The 19877-nt window shown below is 46.1% G+C and overlaps 1 protein-coding gene across 6 annotated transcripts; it reads left to right on the top strand.

Annotated features, from left to right (window-relative positions):
* Window positions 1–242: 242 nt before the first annotated feature.
* Window positions 243–17240, top strand: LOC124021786 (Na(+)/H(+) exchange regulatory cofactor NHE-RF3-like). Of its 6 annotated transcripts, none has more exons than XM_046336900.1 (12): window positions 299–371; window positions 1201–1287; window positions 1652–1834; window positions 1986–2047; window positions 2222–2433; window positions 3349–3553; window positions 14817–14953; window positions 15111–15318; window positions 15648–15844; window positions 16116–16334; window positions 16603–16827; window positions 16929–17240. In XM_046336900.1, exons 3-12 carry the CDS (start codon window positions 1821–1823, stop codon window positions 16959–16961), a joined length of 1512 nt encoding a protein of 503 aa, XP_046192856.1. In that variant the 5' UTR covers window positions 299–371; window positions 1201–1287; window positions 1652–1820; the 3' UTR covers window positions 16962–17240. The 6 variants fall into 6 exon arrangements, with proteins under 6 accessions (XP_046192859.1, XP_046192857.1, XP_046192861.1 ...); XM_046336902.1 differs by having other exon boundaries at window positions 304–371; window positions 1670–1834; XM_046336906.1 differs by having other exon boundaries at window positions 309–371; window positions 1807–1834.
* Window positions 17241–19877: the final 2637 nt, after the last annotated feature.

A 19877-nucleotide genomic window follows, 5' to 3' on the forward strand; every position in this document is an offset into this window, starting at 1 on the left:
TTCTTTCACCTGCAGTGTAGCACCCATGACCCCCAGTGGCCTTAACAGTGTAGTCAATATTGTCAAAATGTTGGCATCAGCTTAAAGTTGTTTAAGCTCGTAAACCATTTTATGATAGCACTTATCTAAGAAACCCGGGAGTGTTCAGTGTTGTGATGGGTTACCAGGTCTGGTCACAGGTTAGCTAAACATTAAGCCCTCGGAGGCCTAGTGTTGTGGTGGAGGAAGAAGGAGTTACCGTCTCAAATGCTGACATACAGAGGAATCTTAACGTCACAATCTGCTGTGTACCTTGCACCTCCACACAACCTCAGGCAGCCAGGAGGACGTCCAGACACAAGGACAGACAGCAGCCACGAGGTGCACCGCAGGTAAGAGTCTGTTTTTCTACATCTACACACAACAAGGACAAGAGGATATAATGTTCAATGTATACGTTTTGGCGCAAGGCCTTCCCCAGAGACCAGTCTCTATTGTTGTCTATGTCAAGACACAGACATGCTTCCACGTTTCACAAGGCACGGTCTTGCTTCAGAACTAGAAAGAGTGCACAATATGAGATTTGTATATTCAAATAGCATTTTGCATTACAATAGCCTTGTGCGTGTGTTTTAAAGTGTGTTTGATCATTGGTGATTAAAGGTAGCCTTCTGTGTTGTGTGACAGTGCTACGAAGTAACTTGTTTGCTTCTAAAAATGAAAATGAAGACTGTACTGTACATTTTTGTGTTTTGTTTTGGGATGAATAATAAATTGTTAACTGCTACCCCCTCAGCATACATGAATATGCTAGCCTACATTGACTGCTGAACCCAAAATAAACATGTCGATAGTCAACATACAACATCGCCAGTCCTTTCTAGGTCAACCTATAACAGAAAAAAGGCAGCCTTCCTTTAATAAAAGCCCTGTGATAAAAGCTGTCCGGTCCCTCCACAGCTAGAATAATGACAGTCAGCAGATAGCTGGGAACATGACACTGCAGATATCACCACTAACAACCTGACAGCCTGCACAGATCTCTCCTTGCCAAGAGGTTGAATGTGTGTGTGTGTGTGTGTGTGTGTGTGTGTGTGTGTGTGTGTGTGTGTGTGTGTGTGTGTGTGTGTGTGTGTGTGTGTGTGTGTGTGTGTGTGTGTGTGTGTGTGTGTGTGTGTGTGTGTGTGTGTGTGTGTGTGTGTGTGTGTGTGTGTGTAACAGTCGAGCAGGAAGGGAACGGATGACTTCTGTATGCAAATAAGAAATGGAAATGCTTGTATAAGGACTGGCATGCTGGGGCGTGTGAGTGTGAGTATCCTCCTCATCCTAATGTTAGTCATTAGGCCAGGTTAGGATATTCATGAGGAAAGACTAAGCCAAACCTTAGAATGACATTACAGTAATAAGTAATGAATGACTTGACTGTGCCCATCAAATGCTATGCTGTTACACGGGTCACAAGTTTTTTTCTCTCACTACGATTCATTCATCAAAGTAATCCGTAAGGACAGTTACTGTACAGCTCAACATAGACAAATAGAAGGGCTGGATGCTGGAGAGACGTTAAATATTTGAGCTAATGATCACCTTTGATTGTGTCCGGGCAGGGCATGGGGAACACACAGAAAGTATTCATACCCCTTGACTTATTCCACATTTTGTTGAGTTACAGCCTAATTACTTTCTGAAGGCACCGGATTTCATTTGGAGATGAGTAACCTGGATGTTTGGACCAAGGACACACAGCCACAGGGAGAAGGTCATTCCTGGAATCATTACTGCAGAGAAAACAAACTTGAGGGATTTTTCTTTTTTCTGTCATTCTAGGTCTTGAGGATGCAATGGAATTTCCAAGGTAAGTTTTTTTTTTGTCTTTATGGCTACTAATTGGACTAGAGACAATTGTCATAATACAAAATAGGACATTATCGAATATGTCCTTAACACACATCCTTAAAGCCAATTCATGTTTAAACTTTGACTTTTTTATTTTCCTTACTCAAAAGATTCACCTTCAATCCGAAAGAGGGGATCGACAATCCAGCCTTGATCATCTCAGACGACCCGGGTAAGGTTTGAGAACGGACACATCCAAAATCATCCATCATTTCCCAACGCACGGAAGATGGTCTGACGAACACGAGTTCATCAATCATAGTAATCAAGATAAACCTGACTTCTTTAGGTATCCACACACAATGCCCATGCTATGTCAATGGCAGTGTTTTGTCCTTCCCTCCAGAGCCAGATCCCAGTCCGGTACCCCGCCTGTGCCAGATAAAGTGCAAAGAGGGCCAGAGTTTTGGCTTCCATCTGCGAATGGAAAGGAGCTGCCGGGGCTATGTTGTCCGCCAGGTGGATCCGTGGAGTCCTGCAGCGCTCAGTGGGCTCAAGGACGGGGACCGTGTGCTGGAGGTCAACGAGGAATTTGTCGACAACATGGAGTTCCCGAGGGTGAGAACCAGACATACCGTTATGTCAGTGGAATCACTGTGCACACGTTTCTTAAAGCGTTGGCACACAGATGTGAGTTCTGTATGTAATGTGCGTCTGCTTCAGCACATGTGGGTCAGAACCAGACTTTAAGAGATCTGAGAGAACCTCTTCTCTTACAATGTCTCCGACAGTGTCCTCTGCAAATAAAGCTGCCACACGCTACATAAAGCTGCCACACGCTACATAAAGCTGCCACACGCTACATAAAGCTGCCACACGCTACATCCAACAGTGTCCTCTGCACATAAAGCTGCCACACGCTACATAAAGCTGCCACACGCTACATAAAGCTGCCACACGCTACATCCGACAGTGTCCTCTGCACATAAAGCTGCCACACGCTACATAAAGCTGCCACACGCTACATCCGACAGTGTCCTCTGCACATAAAGCTGCCACACGCTACATAAAGCTGCCACACGCCTCATAAAGCTGCCACACGCTACATCCGACAGTGTCCTCTGCACATAAAGCTGCCACACGCTACATAAAGCTGCCACATGTTACATCCGACAGTGTCCTCTGCACATAAAGCTGCCACACACTACATAAAGCTGCCACACGCTACATAATGCTGCCACACGTTACATCCGACAGTGTCCTCTGCACATAAAGCTGCCACACGCTACATCCGACAGTGTCCTCTGCACATAAAGCTGCCACACGCTACATCCGACAGTGTCCTCTGCACATAAAGCTGCCACATGCTACATCCGACAGTGTCCTCTGCACATAAAGCTGCCACACGCTACATCCGACAGTGTCCTCTGCACATAAAGCTGCCACACACCATTCTGGCTGGGACAAGGCTTACCTACTTGGTCTAAACAGTCTTTGTTTCGTAGCTGCAGCATGTTCTGCTCTGATTGACAGGTGGTGCAGAGAATCCAGGCATGTGGGCTGCAGCTGTTCCTGCTGGTTCTGAAGGGGGAGGAGTATAAGGAGGCGCTGGCCCAGGGACTGGACATCCAGGCTCTGACCAGGGCTTACCGAGGGGAGACATGTTCCCGGCCCAGGCTGTGTCACATCACCAGAGACCCTGTCTTAGGTCTGGGAATCAACATCATCCCCATTGAAGGTAGCTATGAGTTATTCATTCCGTAATATTTTTTGGCAGATGATTTGCTAAACAGTAGGAAGGAGAGCGGGGGGAGACGGAAAGGCAGATAAGGGTCGAGTCAAATTTGAGAAACGGCGGACTGTGGAATTGAACTCAGGTTATCAACCTCTTCGTTGACTATTCCCATAGGAGAACCCTCTGTGTAAAGGGTTATACCTGGAACCAAAAGGGTTCTACCTGGAACCAAAAAGTGTTCTCCTATTCTACAACTAGATTGGAGTCCACCTGTGGTAACTTCTATTGACTGGACATCATTTGGAAAGGCACACACCTGTCTATATAAGGTCCCACAGCAAAAACGAAACCATGAGGTCGGAATTGTCCGTAGAGGTATGAGGTACGTGTAGGTATGTACGGCAGGACCAAATCAGAAAGATAGGTAGGAGCAAGCCCATGTAATGCTTTGTAGGTTAGCAGTAAAACCTTGAAACCAGCCCGAGCCTTAACAGGAAGCCAGTGTAGAGAGGCTAGCACTGGAGTAACATGATCATATTTTTTTGTTCTAGTCAAGATTCTAGCAGCTGTGTTTAGCACTAACTGAAGTTTATTTAGTGCTTTATCCGGGTAGCCGAAAAGTAGAGCATTGCAGTAGTCTAATATAGAAGTGACAAAAGCATGGATGAACATTTCTGCATCATTTTTGTACAAAATGTTTCAGATTTTTTGCAATGTTACATAGATGGAAAAAGCTGTCCTTGAAGTAGTCTTGATATGTTCATCAAAAGAGAGATCAGGGTCCAGAGTAACGCTAAGGTTCTACACAGTTTTATTTGAGAGGACTGTACAACCATCATATTAATTGTCAGATCAAACAGAAGATCTCTTTGCTTCTTGGGACCTAGAACTAGCATCTCTGTTTTGTCAGAGTTTAAAAGGAGAACATTTGCCGCCATCCACTTCCTTATGTCTGAAACACAGGCTTCCAGGGAGGGCAATTTTGGGGCTTCACCATGTTTCATTGAAATATAAAGCTGTGTATCATCCGTATAGCAGTGAAAGTTAACATTATGTTTCCGAATGACATCATCAAGAGGTAAAATATATAGTGAAAACAATAGTGGTCCTAAAACGGAACCTTGAGGAACACCGAAACTTACAGTTGATTTGTTAGAGGAAAAACCATCCACAGACACAAACAAATATCTTCCCGACAGATAAGATCTAAACCAGGCCTGAACTTGTCCATGTAGACCAATTTGGGTTTCCAACCTCTCCAAGAGAATGTGGTGATCGATGGTGTCAAAAGCAAATCAAATCTAATTTTATTTGTCACATACACATGGTTAGCAGATGTTAATGCGAGTGTAGCGAAATGCTTGTGCTTCTAGTTCCGACAATGCAGTGATAACCAACAAGTAATCTAACTAACAATTCCAAAACTACTGTCTTATACACAGTGTAAGGGGATAAAGAATATGTACATAAGGATATATGAATGAGTGATGGTACAGGGCAGCATGGTATCGAGTACAGTATATACATATGAGGTGAGTATGTAGACAAAGTAAACAAAGTGGCATAGTTAAAGTGGCTAGTGATACATGTATTACATAAGGATGCAGTCGATGATATAGAGTACAGTATATACGTATGCATATGAGATGAATAATGTAGGGTAAGTAACATTATATAAGGTAGCATTGTTTAAAGTGGCTAGTGATATATTTACATCATTTCCCATCAATTCCCATTATTAAAGTGGCTGGAGTTGGGTCAGTGTCAAGGACAGTGTGTTGGTAGCAGCCACTCAATGTTAGTGGTGGCTGTTTAACAGTCTTATGGCCTTGAGATAGAAGCTGTTTTTCAGTCTCTCGGTCCCAGCTTTGATGCACCTGTACTGACCTCGCCTTCTGGATGATAGCGGGGTGAACAGGCAATGGCTCGGGTGGTTGATGTCCTTGATGATCTTTATGGCCTTCCTGTAACATCGGGTGGTGTAGGTGTCCTGGAGGGCAGGTAGTTTGCCCCCGGTGATGCGTTGTGCAGACCTCACTACCCTCTTGAGAGCCTTACGGTTGAGGGTGGAGCAGTTGCCGTACCAGGCGGTGATACAGCCCGCCAGGATGCTCTCGATTGTGCATCTGTAGAAGTTTGTGAGTGCTTTTGGTGACAAGCCGAATTTCTTCAGCCTCCTGAGGTTGAAGAGGCGCTGCTGCGCCTTCTTCATGACGCTGTCAGTGTGAGTGGACCAATTCAGTTTGTCTGTGATGTGTATGCCGAGGAACTTAAAACTTGCTACCCTCTCCACTACTGTTCCATCGATGTGGATAGGGGGTTGTTCCCTCTGCTGTTTCCTGATGTCCACAATCATCTCCATAGTTTTGTTGACGTTGACTGTGAGGTTATTTTCCTGACACCACACTCCGAGGGCCCTCACCTCCTCCCTGTAGGCCGTCTCATCGTTGTTGGTAATCAAGCCTACCACTGTTGTGTCGTCCGCAAACTTGATGATTGAGTTGGAGGCGTGCGTGGCCACGCAGTCGTGGGTGAACAGGGAGTACAGGAGAGGGCTCAGAACGCACCCTTGTGGGGCCCCCGTGTTGAGGATCAGCGGGGAGGAGATGTTGTTGCCTACCCTCACCACCTGGGGCGGCCCGTCAGGAAGTCCAGTACCCAGTTGCACAGGGCGGGGTCGAGACCCAGGGTCTCGAGCTTGATGATGAGCTTGGAGGGTACTATGGTGTTGAATGCCGAGCTGTAGTCGATGAACAGCATTCTCACATTTTTTTTTCACCTTTATTTAACCAGGTAGGCTAGTCGAGAACAGGTTCTCATTTGCAACTGCGACCTGGCCAAGATAAAGCATAGCAGTGTGAACAGACAACACAGAGTTACACATAGGTATTCCTCTTGTCCAGGTGGGTTAGGGCAGTGTGCAGTGTGGTTGAGATTGCGTCGTCTGTGGACCTATTTGGGCGGTAAGCAAATTGGAGTGGGTCTAGGGTGTCAGGTAGGGTGGAGGTGATATGGTCCTTGACTAGTCTCTCAAAGCACTTCATGATGACGGAAGTGAGTGCTACGGGGCGGTAGTCGTTTAGCTCAGTTACCTTAGCTTTCTTGGGAACAGGAACAATGGTGGCCCTCTTGAAGCATGTGGGAACAGCAAACTGGTATAGGGATTGATTGAATATGTCCGTAAACACACCGGCCAGCTGGTCTGCGCATGCTCTGAGGGCGCGGCTGGGGATGCCGTCTGGGCCTGCAGCCTTGCTAGGGTTAACACGTTTAAATGTCTTACTCACCTCGGCTGCAGTGAAGGAGAGACCGCATGTTTTTGTTGAAGGCCGTGTCAGTGGCACTGCATTGTCCTCAAAGCGGGCAAAAAAGTTATTTAGTCTGCCTGGGAGCAAGACATCCTGGTCCGTGACTGGGCTGGGTTTCTTCTTGTAGTCCGTGATTGACTGTGGACCCTGCCACATGCCTCTTGTGTCTGAGCCGTTGAATTGAGATTCTACTTTGTCTCTGTACTGACGCTTAGCTTGTTTAATAGCCTTGCGGAGGGAATAGCTGCATTGTTTATATTCGGTCATGTTACCAGACACCTTGCCCTGATTAAAAGCAGTGGTTCGCGCTTTCAGTTTCACGCGAATGCTGCCATCAATCCATGGTTTCTGGTTAGGGAATGTTTTTATTGTTGCTATGGGAACGACATCTTCAATGCACATTCTAATGAACTCGCACACCGAATCAGCGTATTCGTCAATATTTTTATCTGACGCAATACGAAACATGTCCCAGTCCACGTGATGGAAGCAGTCTTGGAGTGTGGAGTCAGCTTGGTCGGACCAGCGTTGGACAGACCTTAGCGTGGGAGCCTCTTGTTTAAGTTTCTGCCTGTAGGCAGGGATCAACAAAATGGAGTCGTGGTCAGCTTTTCCGAAAGGGGGGCGGGGCAGGGCCTTATATGCATCGCGGAAGTTAGAGTAACAATGATCCAAGGTTTTACCACCCCTGGTTGCGCAATCGATATGCTGATAAAATTTAGGGAGTCTTGTTTTCAGATTAGCTTTGTTAAAATCCCCAGCTACAATGAATGCAGCCTCCGGGTAAATGGTTTCCAGTTTGCAAAGAGTTAAATAAAGTTTGTTCAGAGCCATCGATGTGTCTGCTTGGGGGGGGATGTATACTGCTGTGATTATATCGAAGAGAATTCTCTTGGTAGATAATGCGGTCTACATTTGATTGGTGAAAAGAAGGATTTGAGTTCCTGTATGTTTCTTTCATCACACCATGTCTCGTTAGTCATGAGGCATACGCCCCCGCCACTCTTCTTACCAGAAAGATGTTTGTTTCTGTCGGCGCGATGCGTGGAGAAACCCGTTGGCTGCACCGCCCCGGATAGCGTCTTCCCAGTGAGCCATGTTTCCGTGAAGCAGAGGACGTTACAGTCTCTGATGTCCCTCTGGAATGCTACCCTTGCTCGGATTTCATCAACCTTGTTGTCAAGAGACTGGACATTGGCAAGAAGAATGCTAGGGAGTGGTGCGCGATGTGCCCGTGTCCTGAGTCTGACCAGAAGACCGCTACGTTTCCCTCTTTTTTCGGAGTCGTTTTTTTTTGGGTCACTGCATGCGATCCATCCCGTTGTCCTGTTTGTAAGGCAGAACACAGGATCCGCGTCGCGGAAAACATATTCTTGGTCGTACTGATGGTGAGTTGACACTGATCTTATATTCAGTAGTTCTTCTCGACTGTATGTAATGAAACCTAAGTTGACCTGGGGTACTAATGTAAGAAATAACACGTAATAAAAAATAAAAAAACTGCATAGTTTCCTAGGAACGCGAAGCGAGGCGGCCATCTCTGTCGGCGCCAGAAGCAGCACTTAGGTCTAGGAGCACGTGGACAGATGCAGAGCCTTGGTCTGACGCCATTAAAAGGTAATTTACCACCTTCGAGTGCAGTCTCAGTGCTATGATGGGGTCTAAAACCAGACTGAAGCGTTTCGTATACATTGTTTGTATTCAGGAAGGCAGTGAGTTGCTACGCAACAGCTTGAAGGTTTAGAAACCATTACTATTTTCATGAATGTCTCAAGAGATATAGGATTAAAAAACTTGAGTGCCTCCCTTGATCCTAGGTCTTGGCAGTGTTGTGGAGACTCAGGACAACTGAGCTTTGGAGAAATATGCAGATTTAAAGAGGAGTCCGTAATTTGCTTTCTAATGATCATGATCTTTTCATGGAAGAAGTTCATGAATTTATCACTGCTGAAGTGAAAGCCATCCTCTCTTGGGGAATGCTGCTTTTTAGTTCGCTTTGCGACAGTATCAAAAATAAATGTTGGATTGTTCTTATTCTCCTCAATTAAGTTGGAAAAATAGGATGATCGAGCAGCAGTGAGGGCTCTTTGATATCGCACAGCACTGTCTTTCCAAGCTAGTCGGAAGACTTCAGGTTCGGTGGAGCACCATTTCCATTCCAGTTTTCTGGAAGCTTGTTTCAGGGCTCGGAGCTAGTTTCTTAGGGCAATTCTTTTTAGGGGTGCGACTGTATCTAGGATATTAAGCAAGGTTAAATTTAGTTCCTCAGTTAGGTGGTTAACCAATTTTTGTACTCTGACATCCTTGGGTAGTTGGAGAGAGTCTGGAAGGGCTTCTATGAATCTTTGGATTGTAGCACGGCTTTTCCTCTGTGGAGATGCAGAATCTTCCAGAAGGACAACCATCTCTGCAGCACTCCACCAATCAGGCCTTTATGGTAGAGGGGCCAGACGGAAGCCACTCCTCAGACAGCCCGCGTAGAATTTGCTAAAAGGCACCTACAGACTCTCAGACCATGAGAAACAAGATTCTCTGGTCTGATGAACCCAGATTAAACTCTTTGGCCTGAATGCCTAGCGTCATGTCTAGAGGAAACCTTGGACCATTCCTACAGTGAAGCATGGTGGTGGCAGAACATCCTGTGGGGACTGAGAAACTAGTCAGGATCGAGGCATAGATGAACGGAGCAAAGTACAGAGAGATCCTTGATGAAAACCTGCTCCAGAGCACTCAGGATCTCAGACTGTGCGAAGGTTCACCTTCCAACAATTCAATGACCCTAAGCACACAGCCAAGACAACGCAGGAGTGGCTTCGGGTCAAGTCTCTGAATGTCCTTGAGTGGCCCAGCAAGAGCCCGGATTTGAACCCTATCGAACATCTCTGGAGAGAACTGAAAATAGCTGTGCAGCAACACTCCCCATCCAACTTGACAGAGTTTGAGATGATCTGCAGAGAAGAATGGGAGAAACTTTCCAAATACAGGTGTGCCAAGCTTGTAGCGTTATACCAAGAAGACTTGAGGCTGTAATAGCTGCCAAAGGTACTTCAACAAAATACTGAGTAAAGTGTTTTAATACTTATGTAAATGTAATATTTCTGTTTTTTATTTGTATTTGTGTTCCGGAGTTCTAAATTGAGCAGCTGCTGAAAAATGAGCTCCTGTATATATTGAGATTTAAATGTTTTTTTTAGAGTGAAGTACATCGAAAAAATCAAGAGAAAACTGCAAGACTCAATAGAAGAGAAAACCAGGAACAAACCAAAAAAAGACGGGCTTTTGAAAAATTAACTATTTTTCATAAAATTGTACAGTTATCTTAGCTAGTTGAATTGCTAGCAGAATTGTTTACTTGTTGCTAAGCAGTTGCTAGGAACTCTCCTGTAAGAAGCTAGCTAGCTTACAAAGAATAACAACAAAAAATATCTAGTTAACAGAAGAAAGGAAGATAAAATAAGGACAAAAGAAGGACAGAAGAAAAAGGAAAAGAAAGAGGACAACAAAGTGAAACAGTCAGCACTTCTATTGCAACTTCGTATTTCGTCGTCCTAACGTAGTCTACACTGCTATCTGCCCAGCAGCTAGCCAGCTAGCAAACGTCCACCGTCTACCGAATAGCAGCACTGTAGAAACTATTACACTCAACTGAACGACTTGATTAGTGTAGTGTTAGCTAGCTACATAGTTGTCTTTGCTGTCTTCGTATCCAAGATAATTGTGTAGTTTAGAGCGTGTAGTCTTAGAGTGATTATCTTAATTTACCGAAGTTAGCTAGCCAGCTATTTGTCGTCCTTAACGTAGGAGACTCTGCTAGCTAGCCAACAGCTAGCCAACGTCTACTGAATAGAACTTCCGCACTCAACAACCCGGTCGCATTCCGCTTCGCTCCACAGGTAGTATCACATTTTTCATTTCATTTCTTTACAGCACAACGGTTTGATTTGTTTGATCGTAGCTAGCTACATAGCTAGCTACATAGCCGTCTGTGTATCAAAGATAATTGTGTAGTCTAGAGCGATTTTCTAGGTTAGCTAGCCAGCTATTGTCGTTCTTTTAACGCAACGTAACGTAATCAACACTGCTAGCTAGCCAGCTAGCCCCCGAATAGCAGCACTGTAGAAACTATTACACTCAACGAAACGACTTGATTAGTGTAGTGTCAACAACGCAGCCACTGCCAGCTAGCCTACAAAGTCAACAACGCAGCCACTGCCAGCTAGCCTACTTCAGCAGTACTGTATCATTTGAATCATTTTAGTCAATAAGATTCTTGCTACGTAAGCTTAACTTTCTGAACATTCGAGACGTGTAGTCCACTTGTCATTCCAATCTCCTTGCATTAGCGTAGCCTCTTCTGTAGCCTGTCAACTATGTGTCTGTCTATCCCTGTTCTCTCCTCTCTGCACAGACCATACAAACGCTCCACACCGCGTGGCCGCTGCCACCCTAATCTGGTGGTCCCAGCGCGCACGACCCACGTGGAGTTCCAGGTCTCCGGTAGCCTCTGGAACTGCCGATCTGCGGCCAACAAGGCAGAGTTCATCTCAGCCTATGCCTCCCTCCAGTCCCTCGACTTCTTGGCACTGACAGAAACATGGATCACCACAGATAACACTGCTACTCCTACTGCTCTCTCTTCGTCCGCCCACGTGTTCTCGCACACCCCGAGAGCTTCTGGTCAGCGGGGTGGTGGCATCGGGATCCTTATCTCTCCCAAGTGGTCATTCTCTCTTTCTCCCCTTACCCATCTGTCTATCGCCTCCTTTGAATTTCATGCTGTCACAGTTACCAGCCCTTTCAAGCTTAACATCCTTATCATTTATCGCCCTCCAGGTCCCCTCGGAGAGTTCATCAATGAGCTTGATGCATTGATAAGCTCCTTTCCTGAGGACGGCTCACCTCTCACAGTTCTGGGCGACTTTAACCTCCCCACATCTACCTTTGACTCATTCCTCTCTGCCTCCTTCTTTCCACTCCTCTCCTCTTTTGACCTCACCCTCTCACCTTCCCCCCCTACTCACAAGGCAGGCAATACGCTCGACCTCATCTTTACTAGATGCTGTTCTTCCACTAACCTCATTGCAACTCCCCTCCAAGTCTCCGACCACTACCTTGTATCCTTTTCCCTCTCGCTCTCATCCAACACTTCCCACACTGCCCCTACTCGGATGGTATCGCGCCGTCCCAACCTTCGCTCTCTCTCCCCCGCTACTCTCTCCTCTTCCATCCTATCATCTCTTCCCTCTGCTCAAACCTTCTCCAACCTATCTCCTGATTCTGCCTCCTCAACGCTCCTCTCCTCCCTTTCTGCATCCTTTGACTCTCTATGTCCCCTATCTTCCAGGCCGGCTCGGTCCTCCCCTCCCGCTCCGTGGCTTGACGACTCATTGCGAGCTCACAGAACAGGGCTCCGGGCAGCCGAGCGGAAATGGAGGAAAACTCGCCTCCCTGCGGACCTGGCATCCTTTCGCTCCCTCCTCTCTACATTTTCCTCCTCTGTCTCTGCTGCTAAAACCACTTTCTACCACTCTAAATTTCAAGCATCTGCCTCTAACCCTAGGAAGCTCTTTGCCACCTTCTCCTCTCTCCTGAATCCTCCTCCCCCTACCCCCCTCCTCCCTCTCTGCAGATGACTTCGTCAACCATTTTGAAAAGAAGGTCGACGACATCCGATCCTCGTTTGCTAAGTCAAACGACACTGCTGGTTCTGCTCACACTGCCCTACCCTGTGCTCTGACCTCTTTCTCCCTCTCTCTCCAGATGAAATCTCGCGTCTTGTGACGGCCGGCCGCCCAACAACCTGCCCGCTCGACCCTATCCCCTCCTCTCTTCTCCAGACCATTTCCGGAGACCTTCTCCCTTACCTCACCTCGCTCATCAACTTATCCCTGACCGCTGGCTACGTCCCTTCCGTCTTCAAGAGAGCGAGAGTTGCACCCCTTCTGAAAAAACCTACACTCGATCCCTCCGATGTTAACAACTACAGACCAGTATCCCTTCTTTCTTTTCTCTCCAAAACTCTTGAACGTGCCGTCCTTGGTCAGCTCTCCCGCTATCTCTCTCAGAATGACCTTCTTGATCCAAATCAGTCAGGTTTCAAGACTAGTCATTCAACTGAGACTGCTCTTCTCTGTATCACAGAGGCGCTCCGCACCGCTAAAGCTAACTCTCTCTCCTCTGCTCTCATCCTTCTAGACCTATCGGCTGCCTTCGATACTGTGAACCATCAGATCCTCCTCTCCACCCTCTCCGAGTTGGGCATCTCTGGCGCGGCCCACGCTTGGATTGCGTCCTACCTGACAGGTCGCTCCTACCAGGTGGCGTGGCGAGAATCTGTCTCCTCACCACGCGCTCTCACCACTGGTGTCCCCCAGGGCTCTGTTCTAGGCCCTCTCCTATTCTCGCTATACACCAAGTCACTTGGCTCTGTCATAACCTCACATGGTCTCTCCTATCATTGCTATGCAGACGACACACAATTAATCTTCTCCTTTCCCCCTTCTGATGACCAGGTGGCGAATCGCATCTCTGCATGTCTAGCAGACATATCAGTGTGGATGACGGATCACCATCTCAAGCTGAACCGGCAAGACGGAGCTGCTCTTCCTCCCGGGAAGGACTGCCCGTTCCATGATCTCGCCATCACGGTTGACAACTCCATTGTGTCCTCCTCCCAGAGTGCTAAGAACCTTGGCGTGATCCTGGACAACACCCTGTCGTTCTCAACTAACATCAAGGCGGTGGCCCGTTCCTGTAGGTTCATGCTCTACAACATCCGCAGAGTACGACCTTGCCTCACACAGGAAGCGGCGCAGGTCCTAATCCAGGCACTTGTCATCTCCCGTCTGGATTACTGCAACTCGCTGTTGGCTGGGCTCCCTGCCTGTGCCATTAAACCCCTACAACTCATCCAGAACGCCGCAGCCCGTCTAGTGTTCAACCTTCCCAAGTTCTCTCACGTCACCCCGCTCCTCCGCTCTCTCCACTGGCTTCCAGTTGAAGCTCGCATCCGCTACAAGACCATGGTGCTTGCCTACGGAGCTGTGAGGGGAACGGCACCTCAGTACCTCCAGGCTCTGATCAGGCCCTACACCCAAATAAGGGCACTGCGTTCATCCACCTCTGGCCTGCTCGTCTCCCTACCACTGAGGAAGTACAGTTCCCGCTCAGCCCAGTCAAAACTGTTCGCTGCTCTGGCTCCCCAATGGTGGAACAAACTTCCTCACGACGCCAGGACAGCGGAGTCAATCACCACCTTCCGGAGACACCTGAAACCCCACCTCTTTAAGGAATACTTAGGATAGGATAAAGTAATCCTTCTCACCCCCCCCCCCCCTTAAAATATTTAGATGCACTATTGTAAAGTGGCTGTTCCACTGGATGTCATAAGGTGAATGCACCAATTTGTAAGTCGCTCTGGATAAGAGCGTCTGCTAAATGACTTAAATGTAATGTAAATGTATTTTGTATTAAATTGGCAAAAATGTCTAAACCTGTTTTTGCTCTGTCATTATAGGGTATTGTGTGTAGATTGATGAGGGAAGAAAAAAATATTTAATCCATTTTAGAATAGGGCTGGAACCTAACAAAATGTGGAAAAAGTCAAGGGGCCTGAATACTTTCCGAAGGCACCGTACATACGCTGCTTCTACTTTATTTATTATCTATCCTGATTGCCCAGTCACTTTTACCCCTACCTACACGGACATAATTAACTCAACTACCTCGTACCCCTGCACATTGACTTGGTACCTTGTACATAGCCTCTTTATAATTATTTTACTGTTATTTTACATACTTTTTAACTCTGCTTTGTTGGTAAAGAGCTCATAAGTAAGCATTTCACGGTTGAGTCTACACCTATTGTTTTGGGCGTATGTGACAAATAAGATTTGATTACCGAAGAGAGGATCTCTGTGGACATGTTTGTTTGTGTCTGTTTTTTTTTATCTCTCCAGGTCAGAAGGGTCAATACGTGTTGAGCACAGTAAGTGAGGGTCCAGCAAAGAAGGCAGGGGTGCGTAGCGGAGATAGACTGGTGTGGATCAACGGTGCCATGGTATCAACGCTCACCCATTCAGCTATCAGTAAAATGGTAAGCATACAGACCCTCCTTCTCGGAACTGCACTTGGTAAACAAACCCACATGGCAGATGTGTGTGTGTGTGTCTTAGTATGTCTGTGAGTGTGTGTGTGCACGTGCTAGCGTGCTCCTCACTTCTCCCTCAAGTTTATCTCTGTGTACTGCTCAGGTGAAGAAATGTAGCGTCCATGTGACCGTCCTCGTCATTGACAGAGAAAGTGAAGCGAGCTACGTCCGACGGAAACTGCCCATCTTGCCGATCATGGCCGGCTCTCACAACCTGCCACACAGACCCACAACGATGCATCTGGTCCAGGGGTCAGATGGATACGGCTTCTTATTACGACAAGAGAGGTTGACATCAGGGGGGCCTATTGGTGAGAATGATGCACACATACAGCACACACACACACACACATCATCTAACAATACACTTTTTCTTGCTAGAAACTTCCATTTGTTGTAAGTATGCACGACCATGTTACAAGCACCTACTATGACCACCTTATGATATCCTATTGCCATCTCTTAATGATCCTAACTAAATGACAGTCATTTTAAGTCCGTAGAAAACGTGCTGCATAGAATACATTCTGTGGACATTACAAACCTTGTAATAGGACATTAGAAAGACTCATACATGCTTATAACAAGTCATGAACATTATACCTGCTGGCTGAGCTGAATTGTTTGTTGTCGATTCCAGCTCACCTACTCCGTGAGGTGGATGTTGGGAGTCCGGCAGAAGAGGCTGGCATGCAGGATGGAGACTTGCTGCTGGCGGTCAATGGGCAGCCTTCGGAGTCCATGGAGCATGAGGATATTGTCAGGACAGTGAGGAAGAGTGGCAACCGGGTTAGCCTCACCACCATGCCCATACACGGAAGAGACTTCTACACGCAGGTGTGTAAGTGGACGGAGGTCATGTGCAGTTTGGAAATTAGGAGTCATGCGAGTTCTGGTGTTAAAATATTGATACTGTAGTCAGTAGGATCCTCTGAGTTTTCCTGAATTGTATTTTTATTGAACCTCACGAGGAAATTACAGTAAGATGATGACCATGTTAAGATGTTGCTTAGATCAATGCTGACACCAAATACAAGATTGTCTAAGAATAATGTCAACTAAAAATACCTTCCCAGTCAAAAACAGTCTATTCTGTTCCCTACCGCAGTTGGGTCTATCTCCCCTGCTATTCCATGAGGACAGTCTGCCAGAAGGGGAGGGGATGAGGAAGACACAGTCCCCTTGCACTGAGATTCAGGATGGGCTGAGTAAAAACGAGCATGGCTCACTTCCTTGTCCAAGACTCTGTGTCCTCGAGAGAGAAGAATCAGGCTTTGGGTTTAATCTGGGCTGTGTTCAACATGAGCCAGGAACTTTCATAGGCCAGGTATTCCTTTGAACATCAACAACATAACACCCTTATCATCCATCTCTCGCTCATTTATTTGTTGTCATCTCTATTATCGTTTCCTGACATAAATAGTCCATTTGAAACATCCCCAATCAAAGTTGTGCTAACGAGTAACAGCTATCATCAATCAAAAGTTCCCAAATGTTGATCTGCTGTGTTTTCCACATGCATTGCTATAATGAGGAATGGTTTGTGTGAGAAATGAGTGGCACGGTTATGGCTACAGTTTTCTTTTGTCCTGCAGGTGGTGGTAAAGGGCTCAGGACATAGGGCTGGGCTGTGGGAAGGGGATGTCGTTGTGGAGGTAAATGGCCAGAATGTAGAGAATGAGTACTTTGAGGACGTCGTGATGCTGATAAAGAAGAGCGAGTCGTCTTTGACATTACTGGTTGTGGAGAGGTCAGGGTATGAGAGACTCAAACATAATGGGCTTCCAATCACTCCTGGGGTCATACTCCACAGCACTCAGGTGAGGAACACTCACATGCATGCACTCACACACACACACAGATACAAATATTAATACTACAGATTGATATAAATAATACTTATTAATCTAATACGTTGCAGGTTTTAGAGAAAACGAATGATGCTTTCTTGTGATGGAATGCTGAGAAGTGACCCAAGTCGTTATGAAGACAACATTAGGCATCTCACCTAACAGAGGATCTGGCACTGGCACAGCATCAACAACAAACAGCTGCAGTCACTCAGTCATGTCCCAATGATAACACAGTGCAGGACGAAATCAGGGAAGCTATTCCCTCTACTTCTAAATGCAACCTGAAAGAGAAGGACTGAAATAGATGCTTGGCCTGCGCTGTGTCCTAAATGCCATCCTATTCCCTATATAGTGCACTACTTTTGACCAGGGCCCTATGGGGGGGGTGCCATTGGGGGCACCCTTCGCTCCACATCTCCCAATCTCACATGTCCTCTTTGTCAGGACTAGAGATATGCTATGACCTGCTTCTTGCAATGGAGGATTTGCAGAGTAGATTGCACACTGTTTCAATTATTAATATCTCATGTGTATATGATGGGATAATGAAGTTCAGGTTTATTCTAAGGTGAAATCAGGATAAACAAAATAAAATGGGAAAAACATCAGTCAGGCTCAGTTGAGAATCTATGACCGTTATTGTATGTGATGATTCAAGGAGGTGCACAAAGTTTAAAGATCTATCACTAAGCACTTGACGAGCCATACAATTGCATAAAACTAGTTCAATCTACAGTATATAGCTATGCAAGTATAGACAAAACGATGTCTTGTTGATTTTGAGTATTTACATTTTTTCTGCATGTACTGTGTTGATCCTTGTTTGTGTCATCAAACAACACAATATTATAAAACATTCCATTACAAGCTGAATTCTGATAGGTAAAGGTGGAGGGAGATTCAGTGAGTATCTACAGTGCACACACAATACCTACTTCAGCCTTTGCAGAATTTCATATTAAAGCAAATACCTAACATGGATTCTTTCGACATCTTTACCATTACACCAAGGGAGGTCTTAACCTCTTGACGAGGTCGTGCAATCGCTACGGTCGCACTCATGCATTGAGCGCTATTCAAGCTCACCAGCCTGCCATTTCCTCATCGTCACTATTTCTGCTGCAATGATCTGATGTTTAGTATAGGTTTAGTTCACCCTAGATTTAGTTGAGGCCTACTTTATCAGTCCAGACAAGGATATGCGGAGAGGAAACCTCTTTAGACTGTTGAAATAACCCCCTGGATAGTGCAATAGCTCAGCGTATGCGAACGTGGGCGGGTTTCTTAAGGGAGCATGACAGCAGCAGGAAGCTTGATAGTGAGTTTCCTGAAGTCTCACAAGGAGATGGACGACATGTCGGAGGACCGGGCGAGGAAGAGGGTGGATGGCGGAGATGAATCGAGACAGAAAGAAGTCCGCAAGGTACAAACCAGAAACCGACTGAAAAATACAGAGTACTCTCTCCTTTGGGTCAAGAACAGGTCATCAGGTGAGGTGAAGGCTTCCGAGAAAATTACCAAGTTGACTCTAGCACAGGTGGGAGTACGATTAGTGGAGAATGTGGGTCCATGCCTTAAAAGGTCATGAAGAAGAAGTTGGCTTTTGTCAATTAGGTCAAAGTATCCAGAGGTGGACATGTGTTGATTTTTTTGTGTGTCTGCTGCTCAGAGGGACAAAAGTGGTGTCCTGCTTTGCTCTCCAGCGCCATTGAAAGGAGTGATGACTGGGGTGGGGTTTGAGTGTTAAGGTGGATCAATTGAAGTTGGGGATCCCTGGTGTCTGTGATGCACGCCGTTTGGTGCGACTGAGGAAACCCTGTCAGTCCTGACTTCTGATGCCGAGTGTTTGCCGGATAAAGTCATGCTGCGCTATATAAGTTATCCCGCGAGAGCTTTTGTTCCAAATCCACTATGTTGTTTCAGGTGCCAGGTTTATGGTAATGTTGTAGCAGTATGTAGGAGGGAGATTCCAAGGTGTGAGATATGTGCCGGGGGCCATAGGACAAAAGACTGTGTAGTTTCAGTGTAAAAAGTCGGGTGTTTCAATTGTGGGGATGGCCATGTTGCTAGGGATCAGAAATGTCCTGTGTGAGTGAGACATATTTAAGTTTCAAGGGTGAGAGCAGTGCAGAATGTGTCATATGCTGAGGCAGTGAGGAAAGTAGAGGATGGTGGGCAAAGGGTGAGGGAGCCTGAGAGGATCCCTGTGAGTAGTAGGCCAATACAGAGTGACCCAAACAGTTTGTGCTTTAGTAAGGTTGGCTGCTTGGCATTTATTGCTATGGTCATTAATTGTACTGCACAGATGGAAAGAAGATCCCAGAAGATTGAATTGGTAGTACATTTTGGGAGAAAGTGGATCATTGCCTTTTTGCAGATTCATTTGTGGTTTTAGGGTGGGGTGGGAAAGGAGTTGGGTGCAGTTGAGTCAGTGAGTTTTGAATTAGAGTCTTTACCCAACAAAGTCATGTTAGGAAATATCAGTTAACCTGTTAGAGCTTTCGTGCCGAACCCACTTTACACCCAGAGAAGTGTTGCTGCTCATTTTGCAGCACTTATGGTGGCCCATCAATTGATTTTTCCATATTGGACATACACCGCCTTCAGAAAGTATTCATACCCCTTGACTTATTCCACATTTTGATGTGTTACAGGCTGACTTCAAAATGGATTCCATAGATTTTTTTTCTCAACCATTTACACACAATACCCCATAATGACCCAGTTTTCACACCCCTTAGTCAATGTTTAGTGGATGCATCTTTGGCAACGATTACAGCTGTGAGTCTTTGCAGTTAAGTCTCTTAAGAGCTTTCCACACCTTTATTGTGCAACATTTGCCCATTATTCTTTTCAAAATTCTTCAAGCTCTGTCAAAGAGGCTTTTTGATCATTGCTAGACAACCATTTCCAGGTCTTGCCATAAGTAGATTTAAGTCAAAATTGTAACTCTGCTACTCAGGATCATTCAATGTCTTCTGGGTAAGCAACTCCCATGTATATTTGGCCTTGTGTTT

This window comes from Oncorhynchus gorbuscha, unplaced genomic scaffold, assembly GCF_021184085.1.
Source record: "Oncorhynchus gorbuscha isolate QuinsamMale2020 ecotype Even-year unplaced genomic scaffold, OgorEven_v1.0 Un_scaffold_1210, whole genome shotgun sequence".
Taxonomy (NCBI): Eukaryota; Metazoa; Chordata; class Actinopteri; order Salmoniformes; family Salmonidae; genus Oncorhynchus; species Oncorhynchus gorbuscha.

Bases quoted from the DNA above. Each gene is read 5' to 3' on its own strand.
- LOC124021786 (XM_046336903.1), top strand. The intron at 2,434-3,348 runs GTGAGAACCAGA...TCTGATTGACAG, and splicing joins ACAACATGGAGTTCCCGAGG to GTGGTGCAGAGAATCCAGGC. The intron at 3,554-14,816 runs GTAGCTATGAGT...TTATCTCTCCAG, and splicing joins CAACATCATCCCCATTGAAG to GTCAGAAGGGTCAATACGTG.